At 36.4% G+C, this 24,634-nt stretch overlaps 1 protein-coding gene across 2 annotated transcripts in view; it reads right to left on the bottom strand.

The window, feature by feature from the left end:
- The window catches only part of ACAA2 (acetyl-CoA acyltransferase 2), a 49,382-nt gene that overhangs the window by 22,283 nt on the left and 2,465 nt on the right, over positions 1 to 24,634 (bottom strand). For both annotated transcript variants that reach the window (XM_061168928.1, XM_061168929.1), the window contains exons 2-5: positions 18,995 to 19,161; positions 14,139 to 14,267; positions 1,923 to 2,039; positions 285 to 432 (exon numbers count right to left, since the gene is read on the bottom strand). In XM_061168928.1, coding sequence (XP_061024911.1) covers positions 285 to 432; positions 1,923 to 2,039; positions 14,139 to 14,267; positions 18,995 to 19,161 — 561 coding nt within the window. The remainder of the gene's footprint in view (positions 1 to 284; positions 433 to 1,922; positions 2,040 to 14,138; positions 14,268 to 18,994; positions 19,162 to 24,634) is intronic.

Below are 24,634 nucleotides of genomic sequence, written 5' to 3'. Positions count from 1 at the left end.
AGAGTCTTCTGCTGACCAGTTTGGGGCAAAATTCAAGTGTCCAGATAGGGCCAATTAACCATACTACTTTTTAAGTAGTATTCACATACTTCAAAAGAGAAACACCCAGTTAATTTGCAATTATAGAATATTTATTCATTAAAAAAAAGGAATAATGAAAAAATGTGGTTTTCTAAAGGTATAATTTTAAACTAATATTATTATCTGACCTTTATAATCTAAAACGATAAAAATCTTTCCTAGTTTTCTTTCTATAGATATTTATAATAAACAATTTCACTGACCAGCTTTCCACCTCTGCTGTGACTGCAGGGCATATTTGTCACTGTCTTCTCTGCTTATTTTATGTTTTGCAGCAAGATTCTCTGCAGTAATTGCCATTGGGATTTGGATATGCTGATCTGTTAATCCTGTCCACAAAGAGTCTTCCAGCTATTAAAAGAAATTAATAAAATGATCTGTAAAGCGTATCTTTTGAAAGTAATATTCTATCATTTCTTTATATTTAAATAAACAACAGTTCCAATAAAAATAGTAAAATTAGATTTTCTGATAAGCATTTAGTATTATGATTTATATTTGGTTCTCAGACATTTTTTTAAAACCATCCAACACCATAATAAAATGCACACACCCTCCTCTCTAAATGCAGGGCTCTAAAGAGAGCCAACAGTGCTAAACGTGCAGGGTGACACACACAGGAACTCACCCCACAATCAAAACTTAAACCCTTGTGGTTCCATTTTGTAAGAAACTTCACAGAGTCCTCATGCAACACTTCCCTGCAGCCACCTTTGTAAAGCAGTTACAAGCCCCTTACAAAAGCGTACGGCTGTGCTCTTTTTCCATCCCATGCCTTCTGTGGTAGGAACAGCTGGTTCTATCACCTGTTACTACAAGGTTGAAAAGAGCCTGGAATAGGCTCCTTGAGTAATGGTTGGTATTTGTTATCCAATTAGTTAGTCTCTGATAAATGTACTCCACCTGTTTCTTCTAGACTGCCTTATCACCTTTTGAGTCACTGACCTGTCTTCCCAAAGGTTTTCTTAAACATATTAGGTGTCTTAAATATTACCTCATATTTTCTAAGTCTTACTCCTTTCAACTTTCAAAAAGGCAAGGTGAGAAACTGGGTGAACGGGATAAATCAATGATTATGACTGGGAAATTCTAAGAATATACAATGTCATCAGCCCTTTGATGTGGGAAGGACAGCATACTATCACTCTTTTTTTTTTTTAATATTTATTTATTTGGTTGCACCAGGTCTTAGTTGAGGCAGGTGGGATCCTTAGTTGTGGCACGCGAACTCTGAGTTGCGGCATGCATGTGGGATCTAGTTCCCTGGCCAGGGATCGAACCTGGGCCCCCTGCATTGGGGGCGCGGAGTCTTAATCACTGTCCCACCAGGGAAGTCCCTATCACTTTTTTTTCTACTTTTTTTTACTACTCAGGCAGTTCTCAAAGGTTCGTTTTTTATCTGACTGATTTGGGACACTATGAACTGTATATGAGGAGAATGTTTTCTGTGATAAAGAAGAAATCTATTCAATGGAGATTGCTCCAGAAATAAAATTTCCAGAAATCATGGTAAAGATTTAATTATTTGGTCTACCAATTATTCAGTAGAGAGATTAATTCAACCTTTGTCCATCTTTTTAATCCACTCCTTCCCTTCCTCCATCTCCCCAGGTGTTAATGCCACTACCAAAGATGTGCCGAGATAAAGTCTAATTTTATGTGAGTTAAAATGTCAAAATTAACAACTATGAAATAGTTTACAAATTTCAAATCATTCATATTTTGCCAATCCCCTATTAACAAAATTGGTTTAAAAAATTTTCTCTACCCCAAAATGTTGTTATTAAAATTATAGTACAATAGCATAAGAAATAATCTTTAAAAATTTTAATGGTTCCAACCTTGAGATCTGATCCAAACGTAGTTCCAAAACGAATATTTCTGACATAGAAGGGAGCCTGGCTCATGCTTTCAGTTCCTCCACACAAGACAATTTCAGAGTCTTTAACACAAATTTCCTATTTAAAAACAAATGAATGACAACAATGAAACCTTTTATTGTGACAGAAGTATGTACCTAAAAGTATGTATTAAGCAGTAAACCAATAGTAAAGCTAATAAGCAACATACCCTCACTTAACAGTAAAACTTCCACATTACAGTGTCTCAAAGGGAAATACTTGTAAAGTAATTGCAAAGCAAATGCTAAAATATCCATTCCCAAGATACAAGGAGAAAAAAAAACGAACAGACTTCAATCATTTGTGCAGAAGTAACAAATCCTACCTACATTTTGACAAGGAATGGTAATTCTTAACTCAATACAAATCTTGAAAATTAGCATAGATATTAATGTCTGGTATAAATGTACAGATTGCCAGCAGATAATAAAGAATAAATCCTTTAAAAAGGCAAAAGTAAAATTTACCCTATTAATGGATGAATCTGAAGGAGCCCACAGATTTATAAGAACTAGGTTAACCTAGAGGACTCATAAAAAGGAAACTGTTTCATTCTTCCAACTTTTTCTACTATTTGCATTTCTCAGAAGAACGGCAAAGAACAACCCTCCAGGAGAGAGACCTTCAAGATGGCGGAGGAGTAAGACGTGGAGATCACCTTCCTCCCCACAAATACATCAAAAATACATCTACATGTGGAACAGCTCCTACAGAACACCTACAGAACGCTGGCAGAAGACCTCAGACTTCCCAAAAGGCAAGAAAATCCCCACGTACCTGGGTAGGGCAAAAGAAAAAAGAAAAAACAGACAAAAGAATAAGGACGGGATCTGCACCTCCGGGAGGGAGCTGTGAAGGAGGAAAAGTTTCCACACACTAGGAAGGCCCTTCACTGGCGGAGACAGGGGGTGGGTGAGGTGGGGGGAAGCTTTGGAGCCACGGAGAAGAGTGCAGCCACAGGGGTGCAGAGGGCAAAGAGGAGAGAGTCCTGCACAGAGGATCGGTGCCGACCAGCACTCACCAGCCTGAGAGGCTTGTCTGCTCACCCGCCAGGGCGGGTGGAAGCTGGGAGCTGAGCCTCCAGCTTCAGAGATCAGATCCCAGGGAGAGGACTGGGGTTGGCTGCATGAACACAGCCTGAAGGGGGCTAGTGCGCCACAGCTAGCTGGGAGGGAGTCTGGAAAAAAGTCTGGAACTGCCTAAGACAGAAGAGACCATTGTTTCGGGGTGTGCGAGGAGAGGGGATTCCTTCCCCATGTGCCCACAGAAGGCAGAGCACTGCCTAAGCGAGCTCCAGAGACGGGCATGAGCCACCGCTATCAGCTCAGATCCCAGAGACGGACATGAACTGCGAACGCTGCTGCCGCTGCCACCAAGAATCCTGTGTGCAAGTCCAAGTCACTACTCACACCCTCCCCAGGAGCCTGTGCAGCATGCCACTGACAGGGTCCTGAGATCCAGGGACAACTTCCCCAGGAGAACATACAGCACACCTCAGGCTGTTACAATGTCATGCCAGCCTCTGTTGCCATATGCTCGCCCGGCATTCCAATTATGACTACCATACCCCTTGCTCTCCCCGGCCTGAATGAGCAAGAGAACCCTAATCAGCTGCTGCTTTAACCCCCTCCTGTCTGGGCGGGGAACAGATGCCTGAGGGTGACCTACATGGAGGCGGGCCAAAACCAAAGCTGAACCCCAGGAGCTGTGCGAACAAAGAAGAGAAAGGGAAATTTCTCCCAGCAGCCTCAGGAGCAGCGGATTAAATCCCCACAATCAACTTGATGAGCCCTGCATCTGTGGAATACCTGAATAGACAACAAATGTTCCCAAAACTGAGGCGGTGGACATTGGGAGCAACTGTAGACTTGGGGTTTGCTTTCTGCGACTGATTTATTTCTGATTTTTATGTTTATCTTAGTTTAGCTTTTAGTGCTTGTTACCATTGGTGGAGTTGTTTATTGGTTTGGTTGCTCTCTTCGTTTTTTTTTTTTATTTAAAAAAAATTTTTATTTGTTTTTATATTATTATTTTTCTTCCCTTTGTTTTCTTCCTTTTCTTCTGAGCCGTGTGGCTGGCAGGGACTCAGTGCTCTGGCCGGGTGTCAGGCCTGAGTCTCCGAGGTGGGAAAGCTGAGTCCAGGACATTGGACCACCAGAGACCTCCCAGCCCCACATGACATCAATCAGCGAGAACTCTCCCTGAGATCTCCATCTCAACACTAAGACCCAGCTCCACCCAACTGCCAGCAAGCTCCAGTGCTGGATGCCCCATGCTAAACAACTAACAAGACAGGAACACAACCCCACCCATTAGCAGAGAGGTTGCCTAAAGTCATACTAAGTTCACAGACACCCCAAAACACACCACCAGACATGACCCTGCCCACCAGAAAGACAAGATCGAGCCCCACCCCCCAGAACACAGACACCAGTCCCCTCCACCAGGAAACCTACACAACACACTGAACCAACCTCACCCACTGGGGAGAGACACCAAAAACAATGGGAATTATGAACCTGCAGCCTGCAAAAAGGAGACTGCAAACACAGTAAGTTAAACAAAATGAGAAAACAGAGAAATGTGCAGCAGATGAAGAAGCAAGGTAAAAACCCACCAGACCAAACAAATGAAGAGGAAGTAGGCAGCCTACCTGAAAAAGAATTCAGAGTAATGATAGTAAAGATGATCCAAAATCTTGGAAATAGAATGGAGAAAATACAAGAAACATTTAACAAGGACCTAGAAGAACTAAAGAGCAAACAAACAATGATGAACAACACAATAAATGAAATTAAAAATTCTCTAGAAGGAATCAATAGCAGAATAACTGAGACAGAAGAATGGATAAGTGACATGGAAGATAAAATAGTGGAAATAACTGCCTCAGAGCAGAATAAAGAAAAAGGAATGAAAAGACTTGAGGACAGTCTCAGAGATCTCTGGGACAACATTAAAAGCACCAACATTCGAATTATAGGGGTCCCAGAAGAAGAACAGAAAGGGTCTGAGAAAATATTTGAAGAGATTATAGTTGAAAGCTTCCCTAACATGGGAAAGGAAATAGTCAATCAAGTCCAGGAAGCACAGAGAGTCCCATACAGGATAAATCCAAGGAGAAACATGCCAAGACACATATCAATCAAGGTATCAAAAATTAAATACAACGAAAAAATATTAAAAGCAGTAAGGGAAAAGCAACAAATAACATACAAGGGAATTCCCATAAGGTTAACAGCTGATTTTTCAGCAGAAACGCTGCAGGCCAGAAGGCAGTGGCAGGACATATTTAAAGTGATGGAAGGGAAAAACCTACAACCAAGATTACTCTACCCAGCAAGGATCTCATTCAGATTCGATGGAGAAATTAAAACCTTTACAGACAAGCAAAAGTTAAGAGAATTCAGCACCATCAAACCAGCTTTACAACAAATGCTAAAGGAATTTCTCTAGGCAGGAAACACAAGAGAAGGAAAAGACCTACAAAACAAACCCAAAACAAGAAAGTGGTAATAGGAACATACATATCGATAATTACCTTAAATGTAAATGGATTAAAAGCTCCAACCAAAAGACACAGACTGGCTGAATGGATACAAAAACAAGATCCATATATATGCTGTCTACAAGAGACCCACTTTAGACCTAGGCACACATACAGACTGAAAGTGAGGGGATGGAAAAAGATATTCCATGCAAATGGAAATCAGAAGAAAGCTGGAGTAGCAATACTCATACCAGACAAAATAGACTTTAAATTAAAGACTATTACAAGAGACAAAGAAGGACACTACATAATGATCAAGGGATCAATCCAAGAAGAAGATATAACAATTGTAAATATTTATGCACCCAACATAGGAGCATCTCAAGGCAAATGCTAACAACCATAAAATGGGAAATCAACAGTAACACAAAAATAGTAGGGGACTTTAACACCCCACTTTCACCAATCATCCAAAATGAAAATAAATAAGAAAACACAAGCTTTAAATGACACACTAGACCAGATGGACTTAATTGATATTTAGGACATTCCTTCCAAAAACAACAGAATACACTTTCTTCTCAAGTGCTCATGGAACATTCTCCAGGATAGATCATATCTTGGGTCACAAATCAAGCCTCAGTAAATTTAAGAAAATTGAAATAGTATCAAGTATCTTTTCTGACCACAATGCTATGAGACTACGTATCAACTACAGGAAAAAAACTGTAAAAAATACAAACACATGGAGGCTAAACAATACGTTACTAAATAACCAAGATATCACTGAAGAAATCAAAGAGGAAATCAAAAAATACCTAGAAACAAATGACAATGAAAACACGATGACCCAAAACCTATGGGATGCAGCAAAAGCAGTTCTAAGAGGGAAGTATAGCAATACAACCTTACCTCAAGAAACAAGACACATCTCAAATAAACAACCTAACCTTACACCTAAAGCAATTAGAGAAAGAAGAACAAAAAAAAAACCCAAAGTTTTTTGGTTCTTCAAACCAAAGAAGGAAAGAAATCATAAAGATCAGATCAGAAATAAATGAAAAAGACATGAAGTAAACAATAGTAAAGATCAATAAAACTAAAAGCTGGTTCTTTGAGAAGATAAACAAAATTGATAAACCATTATTAGCCAGACTCATCAAGAAAAAAAGGGAGAAGACTCAGATCAACAGAGCTACAAATGAAAAAGGAGAAGTAACAATTGACACTGCAGAAATACAAAAGATCATGAGAGACTGCTACAAGCAACTACTATATGTCACTTAAATGGACAACCTGGAAGAAACGCACAAATTTTTAGAAAAGTACAATCTTCCAAGACTGAACCAGGAAGAAATAGAAAAGATGAACAGACCAATCACAAGCACTGAAATTGAAACTGTGATTAAAAATCTTCCAACAAACAAAAGCCCAGGACCAGATGGCTTCACAGGTCAATTCTATCAACCATTTGGAGAAGAGCTAACACCCATCCTTCTGAAACTCTTCCTAAATATAGCACAGGGAAGAACACTCCCAAACTCATTCTATGAGACCACCATCACCCTGATACCAAAATCAGACAAAGTTGTCACAAGAAAAGAAAACTACAGGCCAATATCACTTGTGAATATAGATGTAAAAATCCTCAAGAAAATACTAGCAAACAGAATCCAACAGCACATTAAAGGATTATAAACCATGATCAAGTGGGGTTTATCCCAGGAATGCAAGGATTCTTCCATATACGCAAATCAATCAGTGTGATACACCATATTAACAAATTGAAGGAGAAAAACCATATGATAATTTCAACAGATGAAGAAAAAGCTTTCGACAAAATTCAACACCCATTTATGATAAAAACTCTCTGGAAATTGGGAGAATTCCCATAGAGGGAACCTACCTCAACATAATAAAGGCCAGTTATGACAAACCCACAGCCAAGATCGTTCTCAGTGGTGAAAAACTGAAACCATTTCCTCTAAGATCAGAAACAAGACAAGGTTGCTCACTCTCTCCGCTATCATTCAACATAGTTTTGGAAGTTTTAGCCACAGCAATCAGAGAAGCAAAAGAAATTAAAGGAATCCAAATCGGAAAAGAAGAAGTAAAACTATCACTGTTTGCAGATGACATGATACTATACACAGAGAATCCCAAAGATGCTACTAGAAAACTACTAGAGCTAATCAATGAATTTGGTAAAGTAGCAGGATACAAAATTAATGTATAGAAATCTCTTGCATTCCTATATAGTAACAATGAAAAATCTGACAGAGAAATTAAGGAAACACTCCCATTTACCACTGCAACAAAAAGAATAAAATACCTAGGAATAAACCTACCTAATGAGATAAAAGACCTGTATACAGAAAACTATAAGACACTGATGAAAGAAATTAAAGACGATACAAACAGATGGAAAGATATACCATGTTCTTGGATTGGAAGAATCAACATTGTGAAAATGACTATACCACCCAAAGCAATCTACAGATTCAGTGCAATCACACTACCCTATCACACTACCAATGGCATTTATCACAGAACTAGAAGAAAAAATTTTACAATTTGTATGGAAACACAAAAGACCCCTAATAGCCAAAGCAATCTTGAGAAAGAAAAACGGAGTTGGAGGAATCAGGCTCCCTGACTTCAGACTATACTACAAAGCTACAGTAATCAAGACAGTATGGTACTGGCACAAAAACAGAAATACAGATCAACGGAACAGGATAGAAAGCCCAGAGATAAACCCACACACCTATGGTCAACTAATCTATGACAAAGGAGGCAAGGATATACAATGGAGAAAAGACAGTCTCTTCAATAAGTGGTGCTGGGAAAACAGCTACATGTAAAAGAATGAAATTAGAACACTTCCTAACACCATACACAAAGATAAATCCAAAATGGATTAAATCCAAAATGGATTAAAGACCTAAATGTAAGGCCAGACATGATAAAACTCTTAGAGGAAAACATAGGCAGAACACTCTATGACATAAATCACAGCAAGATCCTTTCTGACCCACCTCCCAGACAAATGGAAATAAAAACAAAAATAAACAAATGGGACCTAATGAAACTTAAAAGCTTTTGCACAGCAAAGAAAACCATAAACAAGACGAAAAGACAATCCTCAGAATGGGAGAAAATATTTACAAATGAAGCAACTGACAAAGGATTAATCTCCAAAATATACAAGCAGCTCATGCAGCTCAATATCAAAAAAACAAACAACCCAATCCAAAGATGGGCAGAAGACCTAAATAGACATTTCTCCAAAGAAGATATACAGATTGCCAACAAACACATGAAAGGATGCTCAACATCACTAATCATTAGAGAAATGAAAATCAAAATCACAATGAGGTATCACCTCACACCACTCAGAATGGCCATCATCAAAAAATCTACAAACAATAAATGCTGGAGAGGGTGTGGAGAAAAGGGAACCCTCTTGCACTGTTGGTGGGAATATAAATTGATACAGCCACTATGGAGAACAGTATGGAGGTTCCTTAAGAAACTAAAAATAGAACTACCATATGACCCAGCAATCCCATTACTGGGCGTATACCCTGAGAAAACCATAATTCAAAGAGAGACATGTACCACAATGTTCATTGCAGCATTATTTACAATAGCCAGGACATGGAAGCAAACTAAGTGTCCATCGACAGATGAATGGATAAAGATGTGGTGCATATATACAATGGAATATGACTCAGCCATAAAAAGAAATGAAATAGAGTTATTTGTAGTGAGGTGGATGGACCTAGAGTTTGTCATACAGAGTGAAGTAAGTCAGAAAGAGAAAAACAAATACCATATGCTAACACATATATATGGAATCTTAAAAAAAAAGGTTCTGATGAACCTAGGGACAGGACAGGAATAGAGACGCAGACCTAGAGAATGGACTTGAGGACACGGGGAGGGGGAAGGGGAAGCTGGGATGAAGTGAGAGAGTAGCACTGACATGTATAGACTACCAAATGTAAAATAGATAGCCAGTTGGAAGCAGCTGCATAGCACAGGGAAGTCAGCTGGGTGCTTTGTAATCACTTAAGAGTGGTGGGATAGGGAGGGTGGGAGGGAGATGTAAGAGGGAGGTGATGTGGGGATATATTTATACATATAACTGATTCACTTTGTTATACAGCAGAAACTAACACAGTATTGTAAAGCAATTATACTCCAATAAAGATGATAAAAAAAAAAAGAATCTACCTCCTGGATATAATATTGCATAATTTAAAAATAACAGAAAACTCAAGACAGCAAGGCATAGTAGAACTAACGGTGGTAGGTTGCACTTAGATACTTTAAATAATATACATAAAGCATTGTGATATACTACCTGGCACATAAGAACTCATGAAATAAGTTCTTATTAATATTATGTAAACTTATTATCTCAGTTATACTAACTAATGAAGTATGCATGCTTATTTCAGTTACACTAAGTAGAAAACTAAGTCTCATGGCTTCTCTATTTTAAATTACTATCTTGAATACACCCATTTTATAAAGCAAAATGGACTCCATCCCAAGAATGTGAATATAAAATCTTTTGTCCCATTATAGTAATGGAAATCACGTAAGGTCTCAAAATTTATAGTTGTGGTAAAATATAGACAGTAGCAAAGGAAAACTTTGATCTGTAATAACGTCAACCTCATTTAAGGAGGGATATAGTTATCAATATATAAGCACCACTTTTATTCTCTATTATGCCATTCTCTTTTCTTATATACTTTTTCCCTCTCTTGTCTTACCAGTCCTGCCATCATGTATATGATAACTGGCCAAGCAGTTCATCTTTGCTATAAGCTTGGTGAAAAAGCAAAACATATGAGCTAAGTATGCTGAAGAAAGGGTAAAATTAATAGCAACAAAAGCCTAAAAACATGATTTCCTTGGTGGAAAGTTGTTCAAAGTCAATTTCACACAAATTTTCTTTCCAACCACAAAGGAATCAAGAGTAATAATCACTATTAGTGGTGTTGTTTCCCAATATTTAGTAAGACAGTGTATAAAATCTAAGTGCCTTGAAGAAACCACCAGAAATTTAAGACTTAAGGGCTCAGGAATAATAGTATTAAAAGAAGTCAGAGCAATATTCTTCTTAGAGTCATAATAACATTAATGATGAAACTGCATTTAGCCTAGTCCCTTAGAAAATTTAGTAACAACAATATTCCTGTGTTTTAAAGGGAAGAATTTAGTAGTGTTAGGCAGAGGAGTAAAATCTTACCTTGAGGTTACAGAAACATTTAATCATCTTGATTCTCTCCTACTCCGCTATAATATATATTACATTAACTAGATTTATATTCCTATCTATTTTTAAGACATTTTCCATGTTTTGTTATATCAAAACAAGCAGACCATTCATTTATATGGATTCAGAATAGGACAATCCTAGTTATCATCCATAGCATTATGTTATTACATTTGACAATGATGGAAGATTGTGTATGTAGATTGCCTACACCTGTAATAAAAGTAGATTAGATTAATTCGTTCCTAATTCAAATTTGATTCCATTTGAACAAAATCCCAAGTCATATGGCTCAGAACAAAGTCTATATTTGACTTCCACAATTTAAAAAGACATTGACAAAATGAAAAGGAGTTGAGGAAATCCCCAAAGCTGTATATTTAGACCTAGTTCATTTTCACCAAGATCAAGATGTTATTTTACAGACCGAGTTAAAGAATGAGTTTTCACCAGGGGCCAGCTAATATTTATTTTCTCTAAGGACTAAAAGAGAAAAAACTGGAACCTGATTCATGATGATTCAGATTAGAAAAAATAGAAAATGTTTTGAAATTTCAGAGTTATTAACTATCACAATGAATATTATTGAGGCTGTGAATTTCCTTTGCATATGTTAAGATCGGCCTCCTTCTATCATCCGTGTGGGATAATATATGCAGCTTTAGCTGCCAAAAGTTGTGCAGTGAAAACAGCTACATTTAACGCTGTAGTGTGATAATACACGCTATAGTTGAGGATTCTGCATGTACCTTTGCTTTTCTGTTAATAAAGTAGATTCAAATTTTATTTTTAGTGTGAAATAATTAGAGAGATTTATGGAGTCATTTATCCTACTCAGCTTGTTCTCTTTATTATAGAATGGGTTAAAAAGAAAGTTTAATCTTTAAAAAATATCCTCTAAGAATTCAAGATTTGCATGTATCTCGTTGTGGTAATCTGTAGCTTTTGTGTACCCGGCTGTCTACGGTTATAATTAAAAAAAAAAAAAAAAAAAAAGCAGTATACAGATGAACCTGAACCATAAATTATTTAACATATTGTAAAGTTTGTAAATGTATGTTTTAGGAATGTTCTGTATAAGTTCTCAAAGAAAATCAAAGGTGAACTCATATAACTAGTTTTTGTACATTTACACGAAAAATAGCATGTTACACATTGCAGCTTTTCAATCACTCGTCTGCAGCTACACTCAACATGCTCCTGGATATTTCATTGCACTGGTTGTACATGTAGTTGCTGTTATTTTTACAACAGCCGTGCAGCACCCCAGAGGCTGAATTCAGGAAATGAAACGGAAGCTTATTGAAATTTGAGGAACGACTGTCCAGTAACATAGAGAAACAAGAAAATAAGTTGATTTTGCCCCTTATAAATGAACAAAATTGATTAGTAAATGAGCCAAGTTGTCCTTCAATTCTGTATCAAATGTCCAGTGAAAGTTCTGCTTACTAAAATCTATGCAATTAAAATATTATAAACCCCTTGTTACATGGGTACGCTATCAAAACATTTACCTCAATGTTATTTCAACAATAAGCATAATTAACAATGTTATAGCTTTGAGGTTTTACGTAGACATTAAGAACGCCTATAATGAAAATTAAACAAAAACGAGGACTTTTTCAGTACCAATAATTAACCAAGTTTTTGCAAGTTAAAGATAAATGTACAATTTTAAATTAAATGGCAAACTAATATGGCTACTGATTCTCTTCCTCAAAGCTTAACCTGAGAGAGGTTCCAGAAACAAGAGAGGTTTATGAATCTTGTAACCTAACAGAAAAACTTTGATAACACAGTTATAAAATGAGTGTAACTGTGCTCTGATAAAACTTCATTTATGGACACTTGCATTTAAATTTCATATAATTTTCATGTGTCATAAAATACTATTCTTCACTTAATTTTTTAATTATTTAAAAATGTAAAAAATATTCTTAACTTGTAGGCTGTAGAAGAGCAAGCAGCAGGCAAGATTTGCCAATGGGCTGTAATTTGCTGATCCCTAAGTCAAAAGGAAAAAGACCGGGTCTAAGGAGTCTTCCAAAAGTCATCAGCAATGACTGAAGAAGAAAGAATTAGAAAAAAGTTGAGATATGAAGTAAAAAATTATGTAATCTAAGTATCCAATTATTTATTTAAATATATATCTAAAATTCACACAGTGACCTTCTCTAGAGGTAGGAATTTAGGGTACTTTTATTATTTTTCTTCTCTATTTTTCTAAAATCCCCATAATGAACATGTTATGTTTTTATTATTAGAAAATAAATCACTTTAAATCTGGAGGGAAAAAAAACCCAAAAAACCCTCCAAGAGCCTGATGTTTAAAATGATTGCTAGGAAAATCAGGGTCACTACCTGATATATTGCTACAGAAATAAATTAACCTGAAAGTGATTTATTCATTACAATGTTTTATCTTTTATTTTGTAATAACATGAAGACTTTGACAACTTAGATTTTACTATATCCCTTTTCCTTATGCTCAAGGGAACAAATGTATTTGCCCAACTATCCCTTGAAGAGATTATGCTAGTTTGTACTTCTACCAACAGTATCATTCAGTTCCTTTGTAATAAAATACATTTCTTATCATCTTCTAAATTCTCCAACTCCCTTCCTCATCCTAGAGTCTTTATTCAGTGTTTCAAACTGCCTTGCCGGGCACTCTCACAGACCTGGGTTCAGATTCTTCCTCTACAACTTAGTAACCTTAATGTCTTTAATAATCAGTTTCCTTGCCTGTAAAATGGGAATAATAGTTCTTGCCTCATAGGACAGTTGTGAAGATTAAATGAGATATTGAATGTAAATCTATGTGCACAGTGTCTGGCACATAGGAAGCACTCAATAAGAATGACAGTCATGACTAGCTTTTTAAAAATTGTGATAAAATACACATAACATAAAATTTACCATTCTAACCAATTTTAAGTATACAGGTCATTAAGTACATTCACACTGTTATGCAACCAACCACCATCCATCTCCAGAAGTCTTTTTCAATTTCCAAACTGAAACCCCATACCCATTAAATACTAACTCCCCATTCTCTCTTCCCCACCAGCCCCAACAATCCCCATTCTACTTACTGTCTCTATGAATCTGACCACTCGAGGGACCTCATATAAGTGGACTCATACAGTATTTGTCCTTTTGTGACTGGCTTACTCCATTTAGCATAATGTTTTCAGGGTTCATTACTAGCTTTTAAGAAACTATTTTCTATGAATATTTTTCCAAGAAAAATTAAATATTGACCTCTCCTAATAAGTACTATAAAATTAAAAACCTACAGTGTTATATTGAAGTGAGGCATTTCCTCTAATAACTATTAATATTTTCAGAGAATTAAATAAAATGTTGCCTATACCTGACATCCATTCACAATGGACTGGAAACCGGAGCCACAGAGCCTATTAACAGTGACAGCTGGGGTCTCTTTTGGGATTCCCACACGCAAACCAATATGTCTTGCCAAGTATATAGCATCTGAAGAAGTCTGGAACAGAGGGAAAAGAAAAAGAATTTCCTCTATATATCTAGGAATTAAGAAGAAGGACACAATACAGTAAAATGTTCACAATTTTTCAAAAATTATAAATTATATGGCTCTAAGGACACAATGCATACAGGTACAGCATATTTTATATAATACGTGTTAATGATTTGAATAAAAACTGTAATTCGGCCAACTCGTTTTTAAACAAAGTATGAGAAATACTTATATTAAATCCTCAGTAGAACACAGAATTTCATAACAATTAGAACTGTTTAAAAATGGAATACGCTATCTCGAAGTAGTACGTTCTTTGACAGAGGAAGCATTAGAGGCTATGGTTCTCAACCTTGGCTGCACAGTGGAACAACCGAGGAAGCTTTATTAACACAGTGATGCTCAAGCTCCTAACCAAACCAATTAAACCAGAAAGGCTGGAGGGGGCCACAGGCATCAGTAGTTACTTTTAATAGCACCCAGGTGATTGTAATGTGTAACCAAGGCTGAGGCTGGCTGACCTAGGAAGGGGAGAGATGAACAATGGTCAGGAGAATAAGACGTGGGACTAGACCACTGCTTCCCAAACTTTAAAATGCATACTGGGGCATCTTGTTAAAATGTAGGTTCTCAATAAATAGGTCTAGGACTACCTGAGATTCTGCATTTCTAACCACTGCTCTGGTGAGGCCAATGCTGCTGGTCCAAGGACCACACTTTGAGTAAGAAGGGATGAAACGACTTCTTTTTCTTTTTAACAATAACAACAGCTTTTATTGTAGAGAGAGCTAAAGCAAATTTGATAAAATGTAAAGTTACAAGAATAGTACAATGAACACCCTAAAGTTCCCTTGATGGACCAATTCTTTACGTTTTATCAAATTTGCTTTAGCTCTCTCTACAATAAAGGTACATTAGTGCCTTTAACACCAAGAACTTTAACACCTCTCAAAATAGGCAGGACATAAATATATAAGTTCAAAATATAGTCGATTCTTATTATGTGTAGATTCTATACTTGCAAATTCACCTACTTGCTAAAATTTATTTGTAACCCCCAAAATCAATACTGGCAGCACTTTTGTGGTCATTTGCAGACGTGCAGAGTGGAGAAAAATTTTAGCTGCCTGATATGCACGTTCCTAGCTAAGGATGAACAAGGGGACACTCTGCCTTCTTGCTTCAGCTCTCATCCTAGAAACAGTGATCTTCCTGCAGTCTATTTAGTTTTATGCATTTTTGTGCTTCTTGTGGGTGATTTTGCTGTTTAAAATGGCCCCCAAGTATATAATGCTGAAGTCCTTGCTCTCCAGTATCCCTAAGTGCAAGAAGGCAGTGATGTGCCTCACAGAGAAAATATGTGTTAGATAAACTTCATTCAGGCATGAGTGATAGTGCTGTTGGCTGTGAGTTTAATGCTAATGAATCAACAATATATATTAAATACGAAACATATATAAAACAAGGTTATGTACTGATCAGTTAACAAAAATGTTGTGACCACAGGCTCACAGGAACCTCACCCTGTCATTTCCCCTGGGAGCAGTGGTTCAATAGTTGCTAATTCAGTGTACACGGCAACTATATAAAACATAACTACTGTGAATAACGAGAATTGACTACCATGAACAGTTGTGTGCCAATAAATTAGATAATTTAGGTGAAAAGGACGACTGCCTAGAAAGACACAAACTACCGAAACCAACTCAAAGAAAAACAGACAATCTGAATAGACCTATAACAAGTGAAGACTGAATTAATTAGTAATCAAAACACTACTCATCAAAAAAGCCCAGAATGGCTTCATTACTGAATTCTACCAAACATTTAAAGGAGCATTAATACCAATTATTCACAAACTCTTCCTAAAAAATAGAAAAGGATCACTTCCCAACTCATCATGAAGCCAGAATTATCCTTATATCAAAACCAGACAAAGACATCACAAAAAAGTACAGATTAATATCTCTTATGAATATGGATATAAAAATCTCCAACAAAATACTAGCAAACAGAATTCAGCAATGTATAAAAAGAATTATATGCCATGACCAGTGTAAGGGTCATCCAGAAATGTAAGGTTGTTTCATCACCTGAAAGTCAATTAATATATCACATTGTATCAACAGAATAAAAAACAAAAATCATATGATCATCTCAATTGACATAGAAAAAGCACTTGACAAAATCCAACACCTTTTCATGATAAAAACATTCAATAACCTAGGAAAAGAAGAGGACTTCCTCAACCTGATAAAGGGCATCTAGAAAAACCCATATAATCATACTTAATGGTGAAAGATTGGATGCTTTCCCCACAATATCAGGAACAAGACAGGGATATCCATTTTTTGTCTTTTTCATTCAACATCAGAGGTTCTAGACAGAGCAATTAAGCAAGAAAAATAAATACATAAATAAAAGAAATCCAGATTGGAAAGAAAGAAGCATAACTATCTGTACTCTCAGATGACATGATGTTATATATAAAAAATCCTAAGTAATCAACTAGAAAACCATTAGAAGTAATAAATGAGTTCTGCAAGGTTTCAGGATATAAGATTAATATATAGAAATCAATTGCATTTCTTTTTTTGAAAAATCAGCTGCATTTCTATACACTTGCAATGAACAATCTGAAAATGAAATAAGAAAACAATTCCATTCACAATAGCATCTAAAAGAACAAAATACTTAAAAATAAATTTAACAAAATAAGTGTAAAACATATTCTGACAACTCTAAGACATTGTTGAAAAAATTAAAGAGGATTTACACAAGTGAAAAAACATGCCATGTTCATGGCAATACTCCTTCAATTGACCTACAGATTCAAAACAATCTCTATCAGAATCTTAGCTGACTTCTTTGTAGAAATGGGTAAACAGATTCTAAAATTATCAAACTGCAGGAGACCCAGAATAGCCAAAACAACTTTGAAATGAATAACTAAGTAGGAGGACTCACATTTCTTGATTTCAAAACTTACAAAGAAGCAATGATGATCAAGACAGTGTGGAACTGACATAAAAAGGATAGACATATAGATCAGTGGAAGAGAACTGGAAGTCCAAAAATAAAATCATGTGTCTATGGTCAACTGATTTTCAGTAACAGTGCCAAGACCATCCAATGGGAGAAGGAATAGTCTTTTCAACAAATGGTGCTAGAACAACTGGATAGCCACATGCAGAAGAATGAATTTGGACCTGTACCTCAAAACATATATAAAAATTAAATCAAAATAAATCAAAGGCCTAAATGTAAGAGCTAAAGCTATAAAACTTAGGAGAAAACATAGGGCTAAGTCTTCATGACCTTAGATATGGAAATGGATTCTTAGATAATGACACCAAAAGCCTGAGCAACAACAACTGAAATTGGGCTTCATCAAAATTTAAAATTTTCATACTCCAAAAGACACTATTAAGAAATGAAAAGATAACAAAGTATAGAAAAATATTTACAAATCATGTATCTGTTAAGGGACTCATATCTAGGATATATAAAGAACACTTATGACTCAATAATAAAAAGACAAATAACCCAATTAAAAAATGAGAAAAGGATATGAATTAGACATTCTCCAAGAAGACATGGCAATGGCAACAAGCTAATGAAAAGATGTTCAACATCATCAGTCATCAGGGAAAGGCAAATTAAAACCACAATGAAAAAAAAAAATGAAAAAAAAAAAAAAAAACCACAATGAGATACTACTTCATATTCACTAGAATGGTTATAATAAAAAGACACACAATAACAAGCGTTGACAAGGATGTGGCAAAAGTGGAACCATCATACACTGTAGGTATGAATGTAAAATGTTTCAGCTGCTTTGGAAAACAGTCTGAAAGTTTCTGAAACAATTAAATGTAGAGATACCATATAGCCTAGCAATTACACTCATAGGTATACACCCAAGGGAAATAAAAACCTATGTCCACACAAAAATTTGTACTTGATGTTCAAAGCAGCATTATTCACAAGGGACAACTGTGCACCTTTTTCTGAGCCTTATCCCAGCTCTAAGAGCTGGAAGCGCTCAGTGCAGGAGGTGGCAGTAGCCTCAAGTCTTCTCAGCCTGCTTCACCCTTCTCAGTCTGGAACCACCTTAACGAGTCAGGAGAACAGTGATTAGGGCCCCAGTACTGTCAGTGGCAATGCACTCAATGTAGAGCCTCCGTCCCACCAATGAGGTCTGGGAAGAGTAAGACAGTCCCCACTTCATGGCCACACTTTGAAGGAATATTCAGCTTTCAATTACTGCAAATGAATCATCTATTTTGTACACCATACATAGCAAGGTAAAAGGTAAAGGAGCTTCTCATTTCCCACAAAACACTGACCAAGCTCCTACTGTGTGTAAGAAATTATGGGAGATGTGTTGCATTGCTTGGGTTTGCTACCCTCCTTAGTGGCACACAGAGAGAACCAATTTACTTCAAATAAGTCAAGGAAATTAATTTGCTATTTAAGAAGCAATAAAATGTATCCCAAGTCCCAGACAGATCCCAGATAGATATACAGTTTCTGAATATATGTTCTTTTGAATTATATACGTCCTTTTGAATTATATATGCCATTGGTTCTGGAGTCAGAGGACTCCTCAGATTATGAATACCTTCAACTATTATTAACTAGTACACCATGACAACACGTTAAAGGAATTATTTTTAGAAACTGATAAAAGAAAGCAATAGGAATGAATATGTCCCTTCAGCCCTACTAACCTGCATGACGTTGCCTACAACGACACTGTCAATAGTTTCAGGCGAGACTTTGCCAGCAGACAAGGCAGCCCTGGCAGCAGATTCAGCCAAGTCAGTAGCTGTGAAGTCTTTCAGAAGACCTCCATAAGCTCCAAAGGGTGTCCGCTTAGCAGCAACGATGAACACACCTATTGCAAAGAGGAGAGATTTATAAGCAACTACAGGTTAGTCAGTGTCCCTAACATGCTTTAAATAATTTCACTGTGAACCTTATTGTAAAGTACAATTTTCAATTAAATAACTAAAAATCTTTGTCACATAATAATACATAGAATGGGTCACACTCACAGAAGCAGTACTAAAAGTTATCATTTTGATCAATACCTACATGCTGGCACCAAGAACTGCACTGCAGGCTACGACGTAAATCCATTTTGGCTAGACGACATTCTTATAATCTGATGATTTGCAATGCTACAAACATTTGTTTAAAACGAAATGCTTCTTCTATTTGCTGGAGTATATTGCCTAGTCATAGAATCAAAGAATCTCCCAACTAGAAGGTACCTTAAGGTTGTTTGAGGCCAACCACTCATCCTATAAGAACTTCCTCTAGAATATTCCTGACAAGAGGTCCTCTCTAACTTCTGCTAAAGAACTTTCAGTAAGAAGGCATGCTCCATGGTGCGAAGCAGGGTGCCCGTGAATAGGCAACGTAAACTAACGATTTTTTTTCTCATACTGAGCTGGCTTGGCTTACCAAGTCTTCCATCTACCAATCGTAGTTCTATCCAAATGCATTCCAAACTCAGACAGATTATACAGTTTCTAGAACATACACTGCTTTGAATTTGTATTACATATGTCACTGCTTCTAGAGTCAGAGGATGACTCAAATTACAAATTTCAAATAATGTGAACTATTATCTTTTACTCTTAGAATAAAATGAGCAAAACAGATGACCTTTATCATGGGTAGCCCCTCCAGTATCTGGAGTCAGCTAACCTGTAAAATTCCCCAGACCTAAGGACTCTTTTCCCAAATACATAAAAAGCATTCTTTCAACAGTTCTTTATTTAACATTAATTCTGGTTGTTTTTCTCTAAAGACACTCTCATTTGCTAATATCCTATTATAATGTGTCAGTTAGAATGTAACAAAGTTTCCTACATCTGACCTAACCACAAAGGATACAGAGGAATTATCTATACATCTATTATTGCAAAGACTACAAATTTGCAGTATCACTATTGGTTCCATTGGTGTTCCTGTACAGATAAATACAAATTGTCCCTTCCCAAGGCACTCTACTGCCACCTGCCAAAAAATACATATATATGGTTAACAAATCTACAATGACTATGATATGAGTGGCACCCACTAGAGCTGCGAAATGCAAAGCCTGCATACTGGGGAACAACATCGGTTACAGCAGCTTCATCACACTAACATTTATTAGGCACCTACTAAGTACTAGACATCTCATCACTTGTCGTATAGTATCTAATCTTCCCAACAACTCTGCAAGGTAAATATTACAGTTAACATACAGGGGCACTTACTGTATGATGGACTTCATGCTTGATGCTTCGTATACACTAACTAAATTTTCCCAAAGACAATCTGAGCACACATTTCCACATCTTGCCAAGAAACTATGGGACTTTTAACAATGGGTTTGTACCCAGATATTGACCTATAATTGAGACCATGCAAACATTATACCACTATTGTTATCTGGGTACAATTCTCCTGTTTATGTTAGAGATCTCTTTCCATGGAACAAACTAAATCTATCCTAAAAAAAATTCCAGCTTCTTCTTTCATTCCTACTTTGAGAAATTTACAGTCTAAAAGAATGTTAGGAGCAACATATATAACTATACTTTAGAACAGATCCAATCAGTTCTTTACAGATAAAATATTCAGATACTTACAAAAGGCCATAAATATTGGTTTGGTGCACTACAAATGTTTTCCTCTGAGATGGGTTATTCTGGGCCACTATGCCTTCCTGTAAACATCCTCTAATCCTCCTTGATTAATAGTCTCTGCCTATTTTTATACTGGTGTTTGCTTTATTTCATTTTTCTTTCCCCTTTGCTTGCCTTCTTCCTAATTTTGGTACAGTCCTGCTTCTGGTCATCGCCTAGTATGCTCCTCTTTGACCAACTCTCCAGTAGACACTGACGATATATAAGAATGGCTTCCTCAAGTCCTTGGAGAATGAACAAAACTAGGCAGATGTAGAGTAGATATGGGAAAGGGGAATAGCACAGGGTGAGTGTCCAAGTTATTTATAACCTCTAACTTGAAGGCCAGCAGCCCACACTAAATAGAATGGCGAGAATTCAGAAACTCAAAGTCTTGCTGGCTTGAAGAATCAGAGAACTGAGTTTATGGCAATCGCAGCTACTGAAAACTGAGGGGGGGGGATCTGTGAAAGAAAAGCACCACAGTGGGGAGCCCAAATAAGCCCAAATTAAGCTGAATCCTTAATCATGAATCTGTGGGGACAACTACAACCACCTCAGCTAAGCCTAAATGAATTAGTTAGAGCTACTGCCCTCTACAGGGCAGACAGAGTGTGCAGCTTGACTTCAGCCAAATTAACTGCCTGCAAAAATAGTTAACTAAATAATCGGTAAGTCAATACTTTTTGGAAAGTACCAGAATCCAGTCTCTACAATGGTTCACCTGCACTGTCCACCACACAATCCAAAATTTATTCACCTATGAAGAAACAAGAAAATACAGGCATATCTCAAGAGATATTACAGGTTTGGTTCCAGACTACTGCAATTAAGCAAGTCGCACGAAGTTTTTTGTCTTCCAGTGCCTATAAAAGTTATGCTTGTACTGTAGCCTGTTAAGTGTGCAATAACATTATGTCTAAAAAAATGTGCATACTTTAAAAAATACTTTATTACTAAAAAATACTAACCATCATCTGAGCCTTCAGTGAGTTGTAATCTTTTTGCTGATGGAGGGTTTGAAACATTGCGAGAATCACCAAAATGTAATACGGACACAAAGTGAGCAAACGTTGTAGGAAAAATGGCACCAAAAAACTTGCTCAACTACAGGGCTGCCACAAACCTTCAATTTGTAAAAAAAACGCAGTATTTGCAAAGTGCAATAAAATGACGTATGCCTGTGTGACTCATTCTTGAGATAAAAGAAAATCAACAGCAACCAACCCCAAGATGACCCAGATGTTAGAATTAGCAGACAAGGATTTTAAAGCAGCTGTCTATCATAACTATGCTCAAGGATGTATAGAAAACTTTGTTCATAATAAAGGATAGGACATCTCCACAAAGAAAAAAAAAGCTTAAAAAAAAGAACCAAAGTGAAAATTCTAAAACTGAAAAATATCTGAAATAAAATGTACACCAAGTGGGTGTAAAAGCAGAATGGAAGTGAAAGGAGTAGGATTCAGTGACCTTGAAAGAGATAAATAGACATTACCTGATCTGAAGAACAGAAGAAAAAGATGATTGGGGAAAACAAAACAAAACAAAAAACATGGGCAAAGTCTGACAAAGGAACAAAGGCAATTCAATGGAGAAAGGATAGTCTTTTCAATAACTGGTGCTGGAACAACTGGACATCCACATGCAAACAACAACAACAACAAAGTAGACAGACATTACACCTTTCATAAAAATTAGCTCAAATTGGAACACAGACTTAAATAAAAAATTCAAAGACTATAAAACTCCTAGAAGATACCAAAGGAGAAAATCTAGACGACCTTTGGTTTGGCTTGGTGATAACTTTTTAGATACAACACTAAAAGCACAATCCATGAAAGAAAAATTTGGACTTTATTAAAATTGAAAACTTCTGCTCTTCAAAAGACATTACTAAAAGCACAAAAAGACAAGCCACGGACTGGGAAAAAATACTTGCAAAATACTTATCTGATAAAGGACTGGTATCTAACATATACAAAGAGCTCTTCAAACTCAATAATAAGAAAACAAACAACCCAGTTAAAAATGCATAAAAAATGTGAACAGACACCTTACCAAAGATACTATACAAATGGCAAATAGCCATATGAAAAGATGTTTGACATCATGTTATTAGGTAACTGCAAATTAAACCAACAATGAGATACTATCCCACAACTATTAGAATGGCTAAAATCCAAAAACACTGGCAATACAAAACGTTGGTGAGGATGTGGACCAAAAGAAACTCACCCACTGCTTCTGGGAATGCAACATGGTACAGCCACTTTGGAAGACAGTGTGGCAGCTGCTTCCAAAACTAAAACTAACCATACTCCACTCATATGATCTAGTAGTCACACTTCTTTGTATTTACCCCAGTGAGTTGAAAACTTAGGTCCACACAAAAACCTGCACACAAATGTTTATAGCGGCTTTATTCATAATTGTTAAAACTTGGAAGCAGCCAAGATGTTCTTCAGTAGGTGAATGGATAAACTGTGGTACACTCATACAATGGAATATTCTTCAGCACTAAAAAGAAATGTGGTATCAAGTCATGAAAAGACATGAAAGAAACTTAAATGCATATTGCTGGTGAAAGAAGCCAATCTGAAAAGGCTACACACTGTATGAGTCCAACTATATGACACCTAGAAATGGCAAAATTATGGAGACAGTAAAAAGATCAGCAGTTATCAGGGGTTGGGGGTGGTAGGGAAGGAGAAATGAATGGGTAGAGCACAGGGAAATTTTAGGGCAGTGAAACTACTCTTTATGATACTATAATGGTAGATACATGCCATTATACATTTGTCAAAACCTATAGAACTATACAACACAACAAATGAACCTTAATGTAAACTGTGGACTTTAGTTAAAAATAATATATCAGTATCGGTTCATCAATTGTAACAAATTACCACATTAATGCTGTTAATAATAGGGGATAACGGAGTGAAGCGAGGAAGTATATGGGAATGCTCTGTACTTTCTGTTCAATTTTTCTATAAAACTAAAAGATAAATTTACAGATTCAAGCTCAGTAAACCCCAAAGTGAATAAATGCAAAATACACGCACACACTCACTCATCTTGGCACATCACTGTCAAACTTCTCAAAACGAAAGACAAAATCTCCAAAGCCCGAAAAAATGATATATTGCATACATGAAAATGATTCGAACTGAACATTGACTTTTCAGAAACAATGAAGGCACATTTCATTTGCTTCTCCATAAATTTCCTGTCATGAGTTTTCTCCTTGTATTTCATAATCTAAGAAAGCATTTTTGTGTGGGAAGTGCGTATGGTGAAATATGAGAAATCTACAAAAGAGTGTGCGTGTGTGAAAATGAAAATAAAAGCAAGAACTTCCCCTTTCCTTACATCACGTCTGCTTACTTGCAGCTCCCAGGCTGTAAAGGTTAGCATGAGCAAGGCTAAAACTGAACTAATACAATTATTTTAAATGGGGAAAAAGCTATTAAGTGTATTTTAAAAAATAATCTGGCATGTGCAGGTACAAAGACTAGACAATCTAAAGGATTTTTTCCTGTAATTTCATAAACTGGATACCATGGCAATAATTATTTGACCTGATGTTGATTTTATGTGGAAGTTGAAAGGTCTAAAACTTAACAATCGTTAACACCCAGCTAAGATCTTGTGTATTTTAAAAGGCTCTGAAAATTCAGAGGT

Source organism: Eubalaena glacialis, chromosome 15, assembly GCF_028564815.1.
Source record: "Eubalaena glacialis isolate mEubGla1 chromosome 15, mEubGla1.1.hap2.+ XY, whole genome shotgun sequence".
NCBI classification, from domain to species: domain Eukaryota; kingdom Metazoa; phylum Chordata; class Mammalia; order Artiodactyla; family Balaenidae; genus Eubalaena; species Eubalaena glacialis.
This window is presented reverse-complemented; position numbering and strand designations above follow the sequence as displayed.